The sequence below is a fragment of the Teleopsis dalmanni genome, chromosome 1 (genome assembly GCF_002237135.1).
Source record: "Teleopsis dalmanni isolate 2A chromosome 1, ASM223713v2, whole genome shotgun sequence".
Classification (NCBI taxonomy): domain Eukaryota; kingdom Metazoa; phylum Arthropoda; class Insecta; order Diptera; family Diopsidae; genus Teleopsis; species Teleopsis dalmanni.
This window is the reverse complement of record NC_051846.1, coordinates 169,265,592-169,278,823: the sequence shown is the minus strand read 5'-3', so window position 1 is coordinate 169,278,823 and position 13,232 is coordinate 169,265,592. Positions and strand designations below refer to the sequence as shown.

General features: G+C 29.4%; 1 protein-coding gene across 1 annotated transcript; it reads left to right on the top strand.

The window, feature by feature from the left end:
• The first annotated feature begins 3,707 nt into the window (after positions 1-3,707).
• On the top strand, positions 3,708-13,068 carry LOC119670076 (multivesicular body subunit 12A-like). Its single transcript, XM_038080190.1, has 6 exons — positions 3,708-4,196; positions 4,298-4,456; positions 10,492-10,686; positions 10,756-10,945; positions 11,007-11,219; positions 12,897-13,068. The coding sequence occupies exons 1-6, from the start codon at positions 4,021-4,023 to the stop codon at positions 13,014-13,016; spliced, it is 1,053 nt and encodes a 350-aa protein (XP_037936118.1). The 5' UTR covers positions 3,708-4,020; the 3' UTR covers positions 13,017-13,068.
• The last annotated feature ends 164 nt before the right edge of the window (positions 13,069-13,232 follow it).

The following is a 13,232-nucleotide window of genomic DNA, read 5'->3' as shown; positions in this document are numbered from 1 at the left end:
TGACTCCCCACGGTTAATTGCTGTATAAAAGTTTTTATGTAGTCCGAGTTTTTTTAATAAGACCACTTTATCCCATATTAACCTAAATTATACCATTTATAGCATATTAAAGTGGTATTATTAATATACCACTTTAAACCGTGTTTTTTTCATCCATTTAACTATTCTACATACATGGACGGGTACATCTCATATATAATCTGTTTATGTGATGTATTAATTAATCAACTGTTGGCAATTATAAGTTTTAAACATGGTATTATGTTAGCTATAGTGTATATAAATTATTGTTGTTGGGTGTGATCTTATACCCATATGCATCTCACTACATTTTTTAAAATTGTCCATAACTCTTTCTTATTCTTTATAGTTGTTGAAATTTACTTCCAGAAAAATATGGCCATTTCCGTCAGTTAATTATCAATCATCTGTGCGTGTACATCAACTGAACCCACTTTCCTTGGCTCATTTAAAAAAGCCAATTTCACTTGTGTTGTTACTGGAAGAACAGCAACAGAGTTGCGGTTCAACTGAGGTCAATACAGCAATTAACTTCATCGCTTGCAACATGCGTTGTCTATGAGTTTATCAATTCGCATAAAGCAACCAAGAAACGATGTCGTCGACTTCTCTAAACAGAGAAAAAATGATGAACAAAGTGCTTTGTTTGTAAACTTTGACCTTTTGCATTTAACTGTGAAGAGAAGCAGAGTTTATGTACTCCTTATCAAAGCGGTAGTTGCGAAAGCACAAGCATTTCCCTTGGCATTATTTTAGTATTAAAGTTTCATCCAATAATCTAAATCCAATGCCGGCAGCAATGCTTGAAAATGCTCCACCACAAATAATCAGCTTTGATCAACTTTTTGAATTCAGTTTGCATTTCAGTTAGAAAGAATGATTTTCTACTTTATTTTTTGAGTTATGAGCTTTACTAAAACTCAATCATCTTTTTTTAGACTCACTTAGATTCACAGCATCTTTGTTCATCGCCGCTCCACTCACAGACTACAAAGAATGACTACGAACTTTTGTTGCGAATTTGGCGCATGTGACTTTTTATTGAAGTTTTACTTTGTTTGCGCTTATCTAGTATTTTCGCCAAAAACACTGAACAGTTCGTCTTGGCAATATCTTCAAGATATAACCAAGAGTTCGTCGCTACTTACGTTGCTACAAAATTTAAAGTTATAAAATTTTAATTACATCTTTCATTCATTCATTCAGTCATCCATTCATTCTTGAGCAATTTCATAAGTTATTTCCTCGAGTGTGTTTTCGTTTGTGTACTAAAATCGCTATTGTTCCCATTCCCGAATTTCGTATTGTGTTTTAAGAACAAAAATATTCCATGACAGATAAATAAACAATTGACAGTGTAAAAGGTATTGTTTAAAATATATCAAAGCAAACAAAAGCTGATAAGATAAACAATTATTTAAATGCGTTACTTCGGGAATTGAGATTTTGTTACAAAAATCTTTTGTGTTCCGGTTTAAGTGTTAATATAATAAATAAAATAAGATATAAAATATGCATACATTTAAAATAATTAAAGAAATTATAGTGTGTCAGATGTCATTAATACTATATTTTAATGTGTGAAACAATTAACAAAAAATGAAATAACAAAAAAAGTGCAGTTGAAGAGCATCTAAAGTCTTATCGTAGGACTTTAACCCATTCAAATCTTCTTACAGCAAAAATTTTTGAAGCTTCAGACTTTGATTGCAAAATTGTCATGACCATTCCTGATAAGAGTTATCAGGAACGATCAATAGGCTTATAGTATATAGCAAGTTAAATTCAGCTAATCCAAAAACCATTAAAAGCAATGAACAAAATGTCTAGCGTATTGGGTGGTAACAAAGTAGATTATATATGAAGTCACGTTAGCAGCAATCTCATTCCACTAATGACCAGTCTTCGTAAGAATAATCTAAGAGCAATCTCATTCCAACATTCCACTATTGACCACTCTTGGTAAGAATAATCAGGATATATATAGCAAGCTAAATTCATCTTATTCAAAAATCTTTAAAAACAATGAGGAAACAATCTCATTCCAGTAATGCCCAACCACTCTTGGTAAGAATAATCAGGAGAGAACAATAGTTTTAGTATATAGCAAGTAAAATTTTAGTTAATTCAAAAACCATTAAAACAATAAAAAAAATGTCTAGTGATTTGGGTGGTATCAAAATAGATTATATATAGACTCTCGTTAGCAGAAATCTCATTGCACTAATGACCACTCTAGGTAAAAATAATCAGGAAAGATCAATAGTTTTAATATATAGCAAGTGAAATGGGATTAATCCAAAAACCATAAATAAAATGAAGAAGGGATCTAGTGAACAGGATGGTATTAAAGCAGATTATGTATAGACTTACGTTCCGGACTTTAAAAATACTGCTCCTGTTATAGAATAATTTAAATGCTAAGTGAATATATATAATAATCTATTTATTTAAATAATTTTATTTTCTGTTTTAAATTAAATGACTAAATTATTGTGATTATTGAATGGGATTATGATTTTTATTTCCTGGTAAAATGGAATGGAAGCATCGGCGTGTTTACGATTTTCTGACTATGCCGATTTAACAACGGATTTTAGTAGATTCTGAATTTTGATTAAATTTTGTCATTATGGTATAAGCTGATATAGAATAATTTTTGAAATAACTAGGTTTTAAGATTTAAACATTTTAAGTTGATAAAAAGGTTTCGAAAAATAGTGAACTACAAGAACAAAAACTTTTTTTATATTATTTTAATTAATTGAATTTTTGGCGCTCATATAGCTGTTATGAGTATTGCTAAATACCCATCATCTAGTAGATAAACAAGAATTATATAGATAAATTATATCCATCTAAATAAACTAGATTCATCTAGGTATACTATATCCATTTAGTTGAGTTTTTACAGTTTAACATTATCTATATAATCATTGGGAATAATTTTCACCTGTTATCTGCTAGATCCAGCAACTGGAGATTGGTATTTTTCTCAACACCTTCTAAAGAAATATATACCGGGACCCATAAGGGATGGCCCATAGTAGTGCCAAGGCGGACTAAACTCTCTGCTTTTTTATTCTTTTCAAACTTAATATAACAAGGAAAAAGTAATTATGTAGTTTATAGTCTGATAAGGCTAAGTATACACCTTTTTGTTCTGGCGTAACTCCGGTGACTAGCCTTCATTGTGCCCGGGCATTATCATTGGGTACGACCCACGATGGGCCCATGCCCATGTTCTTAAGCATATAAATGATATGTAGCCATGACAGAGTGACAAAGCTCCAATTAGTAGATAGCTGGGGATTTCAACATACAAATATACAAATTCAAATAATATTTAAATCACTAATTTATACTATTTTAAGAATAGATGCTTTAAATGTATAAAGTACGTATATGCATAAATTATTACTTTCATTTTTATATGTAGGCATATGCATTCATATTATTTATTAGGGGACTTACAATACAGTTTCTCCTATTGTTATTAATATATTTTGTTTAAAAGAAATCAAGTCAGCACTTATCTTTTAACATTTATTAATGTTAATTAAAATTGTAAACTCAATTGTGGGAAATTTTTATTTAAAAAAACCATAAAGTCATCAAAGAGCAAAGTCAGCAAAATCGAAATAGATACCAGTACATGGCAACGCATGACTAATATTTATAAAATATATTTTTTATTTTTTTCAGTTAATTTGAGCTAAATCATAAATGGAATAGCAATAATAAAGAAGAGAAAAAAGTGTGTTAGTAATATTTTTTATAAACAAAGTTAAACTTGCACTAAACGTACAACATCCGAAGTGGAAATATCAGAAAACCTGTAACTCGCATATAAATTGGGTGAAAGCCAAGTATTGTCGGGCCATAACTGTGCCAACGTAAACTTTAACTTCCGCCAAAGCAGTCAAAATAAACATTTCGGAAACTTAAGAAATTTCAGAAATTTCGGATTTAATAAAGCACTAAGTGATAATACGAGAGATGAACAAAGCGGCAAAACACATACAAAGTGGAGCAGTTGGCTGCAGCAGTTCCACGAGCGGCATACTTACTTCGCCCACCAACATATCACAAAAAAATGTCATTAATTCTATAATGAGTTTTCTGCCCGATAATCGACCCATTACATCACTGCAAATTGTGGAAGACTATGAGAAGTGAGTATTCATCCGATGCGCTAATGTGCATTTGTATGCTAATCATTTGAATGGAATTCTCATTTCATATTGCATTCAATTTACTTTTTCGCTATTTTTAGATGCCCCAAGAATTTTTCATCAGTACATCGCACTTATGACCAAGATGCAGATGCCGACTTATGGCGGGAGAATAATATTCTATTCGGCAGACAGACTACCAGATATTTATGTTTATCAAAGACTGAAGGTTTGCCAGAATATGTAGTTGAAACTTTAAAGTGAGTATGAGTTTATTTTTATAAATTATGTTAAATTTTATTTTTTTATTATTGCTGTGTCTACCTATGTTAGTGTGATGATATTATAGACATATCTATAAGTTATAATAACTAAACCGTTGATAGGTGTTGTTTTATCAACAAAGTGAAATCGTTAGTAGGTCGTTTCTTTCAAAGAACAATAACAGAAAAACGGTGCGTCATAGAAGAAAAATCTTCTCAATAAAATACAAAAATCTTCCTACTAGACAAGTTAATAGTTAGTTTTGCTAAAATTGTGAAAATAATCGCACAATTTCCGGAAAAACTCAATATTCAATCATAATATGTCATGTGTGTATGCATATCTCAAAGGATATTTCTTCTTCTTCTTTGTTCCGTTAACTCACAGTGGAGCATAGGGCCTCAACAATTCCGCTGAACCGTATACTATTTAGAGCTGCCGTGCAGATGTCGTTCAATGAGTAGCGCGCTGATGTTAATTCGGCATCAATTGTCCTTCGCCATATTGTTGAAGGAGCGCCAGGCCGACGACTGCCTTGCGGGTTCCTAAAGGATATTTAATGTACTTAAGATTTATATACAACTGCTTGCTTAGTATTTAAATAAATCTTTTTTAAAATAATAGAAATTTAACATTAAAGGATTTAACGATTTTCCAATGTAAGTCAGTTATGGAACGTCTTCAAAACAAATGAAATCTTTGCTGTAAAAAAAATTTGAGTATTCCTCGTAATCTTCTTGATTATTCAATGAATGCTTCTATTTTTCAAGTAGAGAAAATTCATGTCATTCAGACCAGTGGCTACGTTAATACCTCTTAATATTTGATGGGAGTTTGTATCTATATGTCTATATTTATGTGTATGTTCAAGCTGTGATTAAAATATTGGAGTTTTTTTGAAACCACAAATTGATTATGTTACACTGTAAACCAATATCAAGTTGTAATTTCCAAAATTATACTTGCTCATGCAGGAACTATTGTACAAAATCTTTAAACGAACTTTGAAGAAACTTAATCACACATATACTTCAGCGGACCAAGTTTTTATGTGTAATCAGTTCGCCTATTATAAATTTTTATTAATAAAAGTTTTTTTAATCTGAGGTAGTAGCTTTCAATTGTATTGGGGTCTACTATAGTTAAGGTGTTATGCTAGAACAACTCTCTAATCTCTAATTAATATACCAATTATATCTGGAATATCATTTTAACTCCACAACAGAAGACATTTTGATCTTTATGTAGATATTTTCTCCATTTTTTTTTTTTGGTTTTACTATAATGCTTAATAAGGATCTGTTCCAGGCTCATTGTCGGTCTGCGAAAAACTTAAAACAAGAGTTTTATTTTGAGCAAGAGTTCCTAAACATGTTAGTAAACCGAATCTCACCAATAAAAGACATTTTAATCATTAAATAGGTATTTTTTCTATTCTTTTTAGTTTTACTATAATGCTTAATAAGAAATTTGTGGTTAAGTACGAAACAACTATTGAAGTCATAATACTGTTGCAGTGGCGTAACTACAGGGAAGCGACTGGAAGCAACGCTTTCGGGCCCCCGAACTTAGGGGGCCCCATTATAAATTTATGCATTCATTATTAACATTAAAGAAATTACCAAAACTAGACAATTTTCTTAAAATAAATGAAAACAAAACTAAAGGAGTAAACGATTTAAATGATGCCTTTGCTAATTGTGATACACAGAATAAATTGACACATTGTTCAGATACTGAAACAGACTTCAAACAGACGATACGAAAATCTTGACAAGCCTAATATACCTTTTATACTCTTTTTTGAGTAAAGGGTATAAAAAGATATTAGTAGGAGCTCCTCAGTTAGAATTTGCTTATGGGCCTAAAAAATGTAGTTACGCCACTGTATGTTGTGAGAGACCCTCAATATCTTTCACCATATCAGTATAATTATTATTGTTTAATAAAAGTATATTATTTTATACTTATATAAATTTATTTATATTTATATAATTTATTTATAAAATAAATTTATAATCTGCTTAAAACATAATATTGTCACTTTTGAATTGCAGTACCAGTTACACATTTTCCAAAGACAATTATTTAAATTTTATAAATATAAACTATTTGTTTGTCTGTTATCTTTAGGTTTGTAATCTTATCATTTTAATTTAGAGCACCAACTGCAATTTGTTTTTATTTTTGTTATTTTATTTAAATAAAACAATTACATATGTATGTACTGCGCCGTTCGCGTTCTGCGTCTGTTTTTTACCTACATTGATAATAAACGATCATGAACTATTTTTCTGCTTCTACAGTACATATATCTAATTAAGTTTTGATTTCGTAACGTTTTATGTCAGTCTTACAAGTACTGTAGGGGGCACTCAGAAATCAGAACATAGAAATATACGAGTAGTGAAGAAAAGTACTGACTTTATTGTTTTGATAATATAGTCTACGTAAAAAATAAATAATAGATACAATTTTGTTAAATGGTTTTAAATTAATGTTAAATTAATGTTAAAGTGCGTTGACATTACTGAGCTACAGACTTAAAAGACTTGTAAAAAAATTAAGTAAACAATTTACATTTTACGTGACGAACCATTGTTTCTACCATTAACTAAAAATCACGGAGCATTTTTATGAGTTCACTAATCTATGCAGTAAAACGTACTTACCTATTAGAAGCCATACAGCTAAACACTTCTAATACTATTAGATTTATTTAGTTTATTTACAAGAGCCTTGACCTACGTTTAACTGCTTTAGCAGATAAGATTTATATCTACAAATATTATGTTATATCAGTATTATATGTATATATTATAGTACGATGTTTTGGACTTCTAGTTTAAGCAGAGTGTGAACGACATGTTTGGTCTATTTACTTTTGCTTAAATGTGAGTCAAAGTCTGTATTTTGGTAATCATATTATTAGAATGAATCAAAAACAACAAATAAAAGTGCTAATGAACTATATACTCTCTCTAAACACACAAGACAAAAACTCGATTTTGAGTAAGTTGGTTATACCTGGATTCACACGAGAGTGTTGTTTGTAATTTTAGCTGTCACGTTTGTATTTTTAGCTGTCACGTTTGTATTTTTAGCTGTCACATTTGTATTTTTAGCTGTCATGTTTGCATTTTTAGCTGTCATGTTTGTAACTTTAGCTGTCACGTTTGTAATTTTAGTTGTCAATTGTTGTTGCTTTTAATGCAAAATGAAAATTTATCACAGCTAAAATTACAAAAAGTCTCGTGTGTATCTAGTATTAGGCGGGATATGAAATTGATAAAAACTCTGGCAATGCACAAAGAAAATACAACAATACAAAATAAAAAAGATATTTTTTATATATTTTATAGACTGAACTAATCTAAGAAAATAAACATTCGTAACTAAAAGTTATATACTGTCAATAGCCAAGAGAAGTCTTATAAACATAACAATCTTTAATTCCATTATTCATAATGATGATGCAAAATGGTTTTAAAAGTTTCAAGACTATAACTCCGCATTATTCATCCTCACCGACTCAGCACCATTAACCAGTCGTTGTTTCATTCTCCGCAGTGAAAAACAAAACAATTGAAAGCAGGTTGATTGAAACAACGAGAGACAAAAAACTTCCAAAGTAGAAAAAAAACTACAACTGGTTAATGTACAGGGACGATAAAATTACTCTCGAATTAGTTTTTTTTCTCTGAGAAAAAAATGTATACAGTATAGATTTTTTTTGTTCACCCTCCATATAAAATTTACTAATAATCTTGAAGGATGCTAAAAGCATTTACTGCCTTGATATATCTAATATCGGACTCAGGCAACTGGGTATGCAATTTTTAAATTCCTTTAGTCAATAAATCTGTCTTTCTAATCGTACAAAAAGTATTTTAACATTTAACAATGACCACAACGCGTTCTGGCTATTTTTAAAAGTGCCATAACACGATTTTTGCTTCAAGGTCATGTTGTTTTTATAGCTCAGTAAGCGTTTTCGGCTTTTGAGCCTAATTTTAAAAAATATTCTATTTATTTTGTTTAAAATAAATCACTTGTCTCAAACACTTCAAAGTATAATAAAAATTTGCTTATGATGATAATAATTTCCTCTTGTTATTAATTATGGAAAGCTTATAAAATGAGTAAGTTAAGATAAAGTTTTTTATTTACCAAATACTGTTGATAAAATTGTTTAATAATGACGTTTGTTAAACATGAGTCAGTAAGTTGATAACAGTTAATAAAAAATATAATGTTTTAATTGATGGATAATTAAACTCTTTTATATAGGAAATTAATGCCTAATTTGTTTTGTTTGTATTTATTGTATTAAAAATATTTAAATATAATTTTTTATAGTCCTTAGTAGATCATTATCTTTTTCAACAGACGGTTTTATAAAGTAGTGTCCACTCTTCAGTTTTTAACAGAAATATTTCGTTAACCATCTTTAACGCCTTACTTTGAAAATTTTCGTAGTCGTTGTCTTTAATTCGTAATGGACTATGGATATGTTAGGTAAATATGTTAAGTACGTTTTTACTAAACGATTGTTGTAGTTCCGACGCTATATCTCAATCAAAGCAAACTTATACTTTAATGTTTCTTACTACATTTTAGAGAAATGCATTCAAAGCTTGTGAATCGTCACTATAGTTTATCAAATTCTATTTGAATGATTTTATATATTTTCTGTTTTATTTTGTGGTTGAAGACAGCTAGCACTCACATATACTGATCCAAAACTGGAGTGTTCAGTATTAAATTTTTTACTACTTATTCATATGTGCAATGTATCTTATACCATAAAATAGAATTGTTAGCTAGCTCCATATATTTTCAAAAAGGTAATCGGAAACCACTATAAAGACAAATCTTTAAACACTATAAACATTCTATCTGAAATCATATATACTAACAAAACTAAGACTCGGAAAATTGGAATGATTAAAGCAACTACCTTAAGCGAGAGAAGAGGTTGCTTGAAAATTCGTTAGTAGTAAGTGGCGGTAGACTGTACTTTCGTTAAAAGAATGGCATAGGTTATGATGTTTCTAATCAAGAGGCGTTCAACTAGATTATATTGATTTGCAATCGGGTCAGCAATTTATATCTGTGCTGGAAAGTTTGTGAAAAGCAGGAATTTTGAAGAATATCGTTACTCAACTGGATGACATCGATCCGCAGTTGGAATCTGTGAAAAGATTTGTTGAAGGAAACTAAAACCAGTCACCGATTATTGTATCATTATTAATGATAAGATAGTATTATCATTACAGCTTATTAAAACGTGAAGGTATTGCTAATATTGCAGAGTGCAGATTTTACACGATTGGGTCATTACTTGACTGTAGTCATAATTTTACCATTTTTATTTTTAAATAAATAGACAAATGGAGTTTTACGTTTTATTATTATAAGCAAATCGTCAGCGTGTATATACATTTTCATGATTTGTTAATTATTCTTCCATCTTCGTACATTTCACCTTATATACAGTCAAGCATCAGGTAATATCCAGAGAAGAGAATACGGTACAATTTCTTACATATGATATGATACATAGAAATCTTAGATATATGCTTTTGAGTTTGAGTTTATTGTTATGTTTTATTCACTTTGATTCCGTATCTTAAGTATTCGATTCCCCGTCTACCTGTGCCACGTCCATGCTTTCTAGTTCAGATAAACATAGGCCTCTAGGTATTAAACCTCTTGACCAAGTCTCTCCTGGAGTCTCTTACTGGAATGAAGTTTCCACATTGTGTTGAAAATCTTCTTCATTTATTCTTAAAAGGTAATTTTAGTGATTTATCACACTGTGTCTTAAGTAATCGATTTGAAACATGTTTTTGGTTTAAGGTGTCATATGTTTACCGAAGATCTATAAATAAGTTAAATACGCCAATGTTATACTTATTACGATACTTATCAAACAACTTGATTACAATCAGATTTAATAAAGTACATTTTACTTAATATTAATGTTTTAATAATAATAATAATTATTTTATACGTATTTGTATTCTAGAGTGATAGCGGAAAAAATCCAACCACCCAAAGAGTTCTCATTACTATCCCGTACAGCTGATACAGAACAGAAAGCTTGGCGTAAACGACAAATAGCCTACAAACTATCCAAACGTGGAACAGTTACACATGCCGTAACTGACATTATTTTATGTTCAAAAATGAAAATTGCACCGGATGGCTTTAAATTAGCTGGGTATGTGCTAAAACCATGATATCCACTTATTTTGTGGGCAGATAATTAATTACACTTTTCTATTTGTAGTGATATCAACGGTGTTTTAGTTTGCTTCAAAACAGGCACTGTACCAGTACGCTTACCTCCACCTGTACCAGGTTTGCAATCACCACAGATAAATGGTAATTGCAATAGCAGCAATGGCAGTACTGAAATCGAAAAAGCGCTTAATCGTCTAAATTTGAATGGTGGCAATAATTGGAACCCACAACAACCTGTAAATTTTTGTATTATTTTTAAAATATTTTAAATTAATTATATTTTATTTTTTTTAATAGTTGCCACCAGTGCCAAAAGATACAGAACATGATTATGAAGAAATACAGGCTTCCTATCAAATAAATTCACCGCTACGTCCAGCTCCAAGACCACCTAGCACAGCTGTTGCCACTAATACTTCTGGTCATAGTGTGGGTACATTAGGTGCCTACACAGAACTTGATGGTGTGCCATTTATTATAAATCCAATTCTCAAACAAACAAATCAAACTGTAAGTACTAAACCTAAATAAATATTATTATAATATCAACAACAAAAAAAAGATTTAAAAAAAAAATAGTAATAAATTATTAAGTTTTATTTTGTCTGGGTTTTAAATAAGTTTTATTAAGCTTCTATTAAACCTAAAACCTTCCTTTAAAATTGATGTGGTACTCTGAATTTGTGTATGTATTAGATATGTTTCAAAATTATTTGATTGTTCTATATTTAAGTTAGCTCCAGTACTTTTATGTATATAGATATCTATTGTTATTATAATTGATTTAATTATTATCAAAGTATTTTCCCATTAAACCATGTGTTAAATATTTTATCAGTTGCATAACAATTTTCTGATTAAATTGACTTGCACTAAGAAGATTTCTATCTAATTAACTTAATGCTAATTGATTACTTTTTCTAATAATATTTAAAATATTTTTTTATCACTATTTTAATAATTGACTTGTACCTTAAATAAAATAAAATTGGTTGGAATTGTGATAGGATTTTCGCAAGTCATTAAAAAAACACTAGCAATTAGAGGAAAAAAGAATAAGCATCATAGGACTAAAGAGATTTGAATTTATTAATATAAGCTTTTAAAGTGAAACCAAATTATTAGAATATTTATATCAGAACAGACTATTAGTTCTGCCAATAATAAATAGGATAAAAAGTATTAACTATTTAAAAAAAACTTAATATCTGTGACGAGCACATTAACCAGCGCAATGCCATCTGACGTCCGATATATGGATGTTTAGCTTTTAGCAAGGCCTCAAACACTACTATTCGCCTGTTAGAAATTGCACAAAGCCAGGCTCTGAGAAGACTTTTCAAGGTACCATGGTACATTAAGATGAATGACATCCTCAGAGACCACAAGATTGTTTCGATCAAAAAATATATAAAGTCTGGAGGCCTAAAATTAATTACGAAAACTGACAGGCTTACTAACACCACGTTATCGAATCTCAGATTAGTTACAGGCTTCTCGGGAAGGTATGCAAATCTGTAGTCAATTATTGCTTAGTCTGATGAAGTGATAAACAATAATCCAGTCAAGGTGTAAAGAGGAGTTATAAAGAAACCTTGCATTTAATTGACTCAACTAGTCTCAACATAATAATAATAAAACAATTAATGCTCGCAAAATAATAAACATTTACAACATATAATTAAAAGTGTTTTAATTGACAATATAGTGGTAATACAGAAGTACCACATATCTACAATGTTTTAAAAATATCTACAATCTTTTTGATAATAATAAATAGTAACAAGGAGGTAACAAACCTCTTTCAGATATAAAACTGTTGGAGATTTGAGTGTCTATAAGAAACATGTTACAAAACCTAGGGATTTAATACCTTATAGTAAAACTATAATTTTTTCTATATTGAATTTTATTTTTTAAATCAATTATAAAGTAAAAAAAACATTTTGTTGTTGTGATTCACTACAATACAAAAACCCTTCCATAATTTTTCTATTTTATTATTACCGATAATATGTATGAAATGGTTTTACTAACGAATAAAATTACATAGACTGCATTTATATATATTAATTTACTAATTTTAAATATTTAATTTGAAAATATTTAAATTGATTCTTTCATAGTAAAAACATTTAATAATAATATATTTCATATTTAATAATTATTTTTTTTTTATTATTTCAGCTCGAAACACTGCCACAAATAACTGATGTGCTTAAAGGACTTGATTATGATTTTCAAATGGAACGTCAAATATTATGCACTATGAAGTCCTCAGTATCTAAGAATCCATTTTTTAAATAAATTAAGCAAATTAGAAATCTGAATTTATAAATGAAATACAACAGCAATAAAAAACTTTAGAATTATATCATTAAAAACAAATCCTATGTTCCACAAATTTAAGTATTTATATATATAAGACTTTATATAATTTTCTTTCCTTTTTACAACCAATTACTATATATACTTTATTGTTCTCATTTTATTGTTAAATGTTTATTGTCCAAACACACTTTC

What these genes read in the sequence shown, in the direction of transcription:
- LOC119670076 (XM_038080190.1), top strand. Translation starts at nt 4,021, where the DNA reads ATGAACAAAGCGGCAAAACACATACAAAGTGGAGCAGTTGGCTGCAGC. An exon ending in GATGGCTTTAAATTAGCTGG is followed by an intron (nt 10,687 to 10,755) that starts GTATGTGCTAAA and finishes TTCTATTTGTAG; the next exon opens with TGATATCAACGGTGTTTTAG. An exon ending in ATTGGAACCCACAACAACCT is followed by an intron (nt 10,946 to 11,006) that starts GTAAATTTTTGT and finishes TTTTTTTAATAG; the next exon opens with TTGCCACCAGTGCCAAAAGA.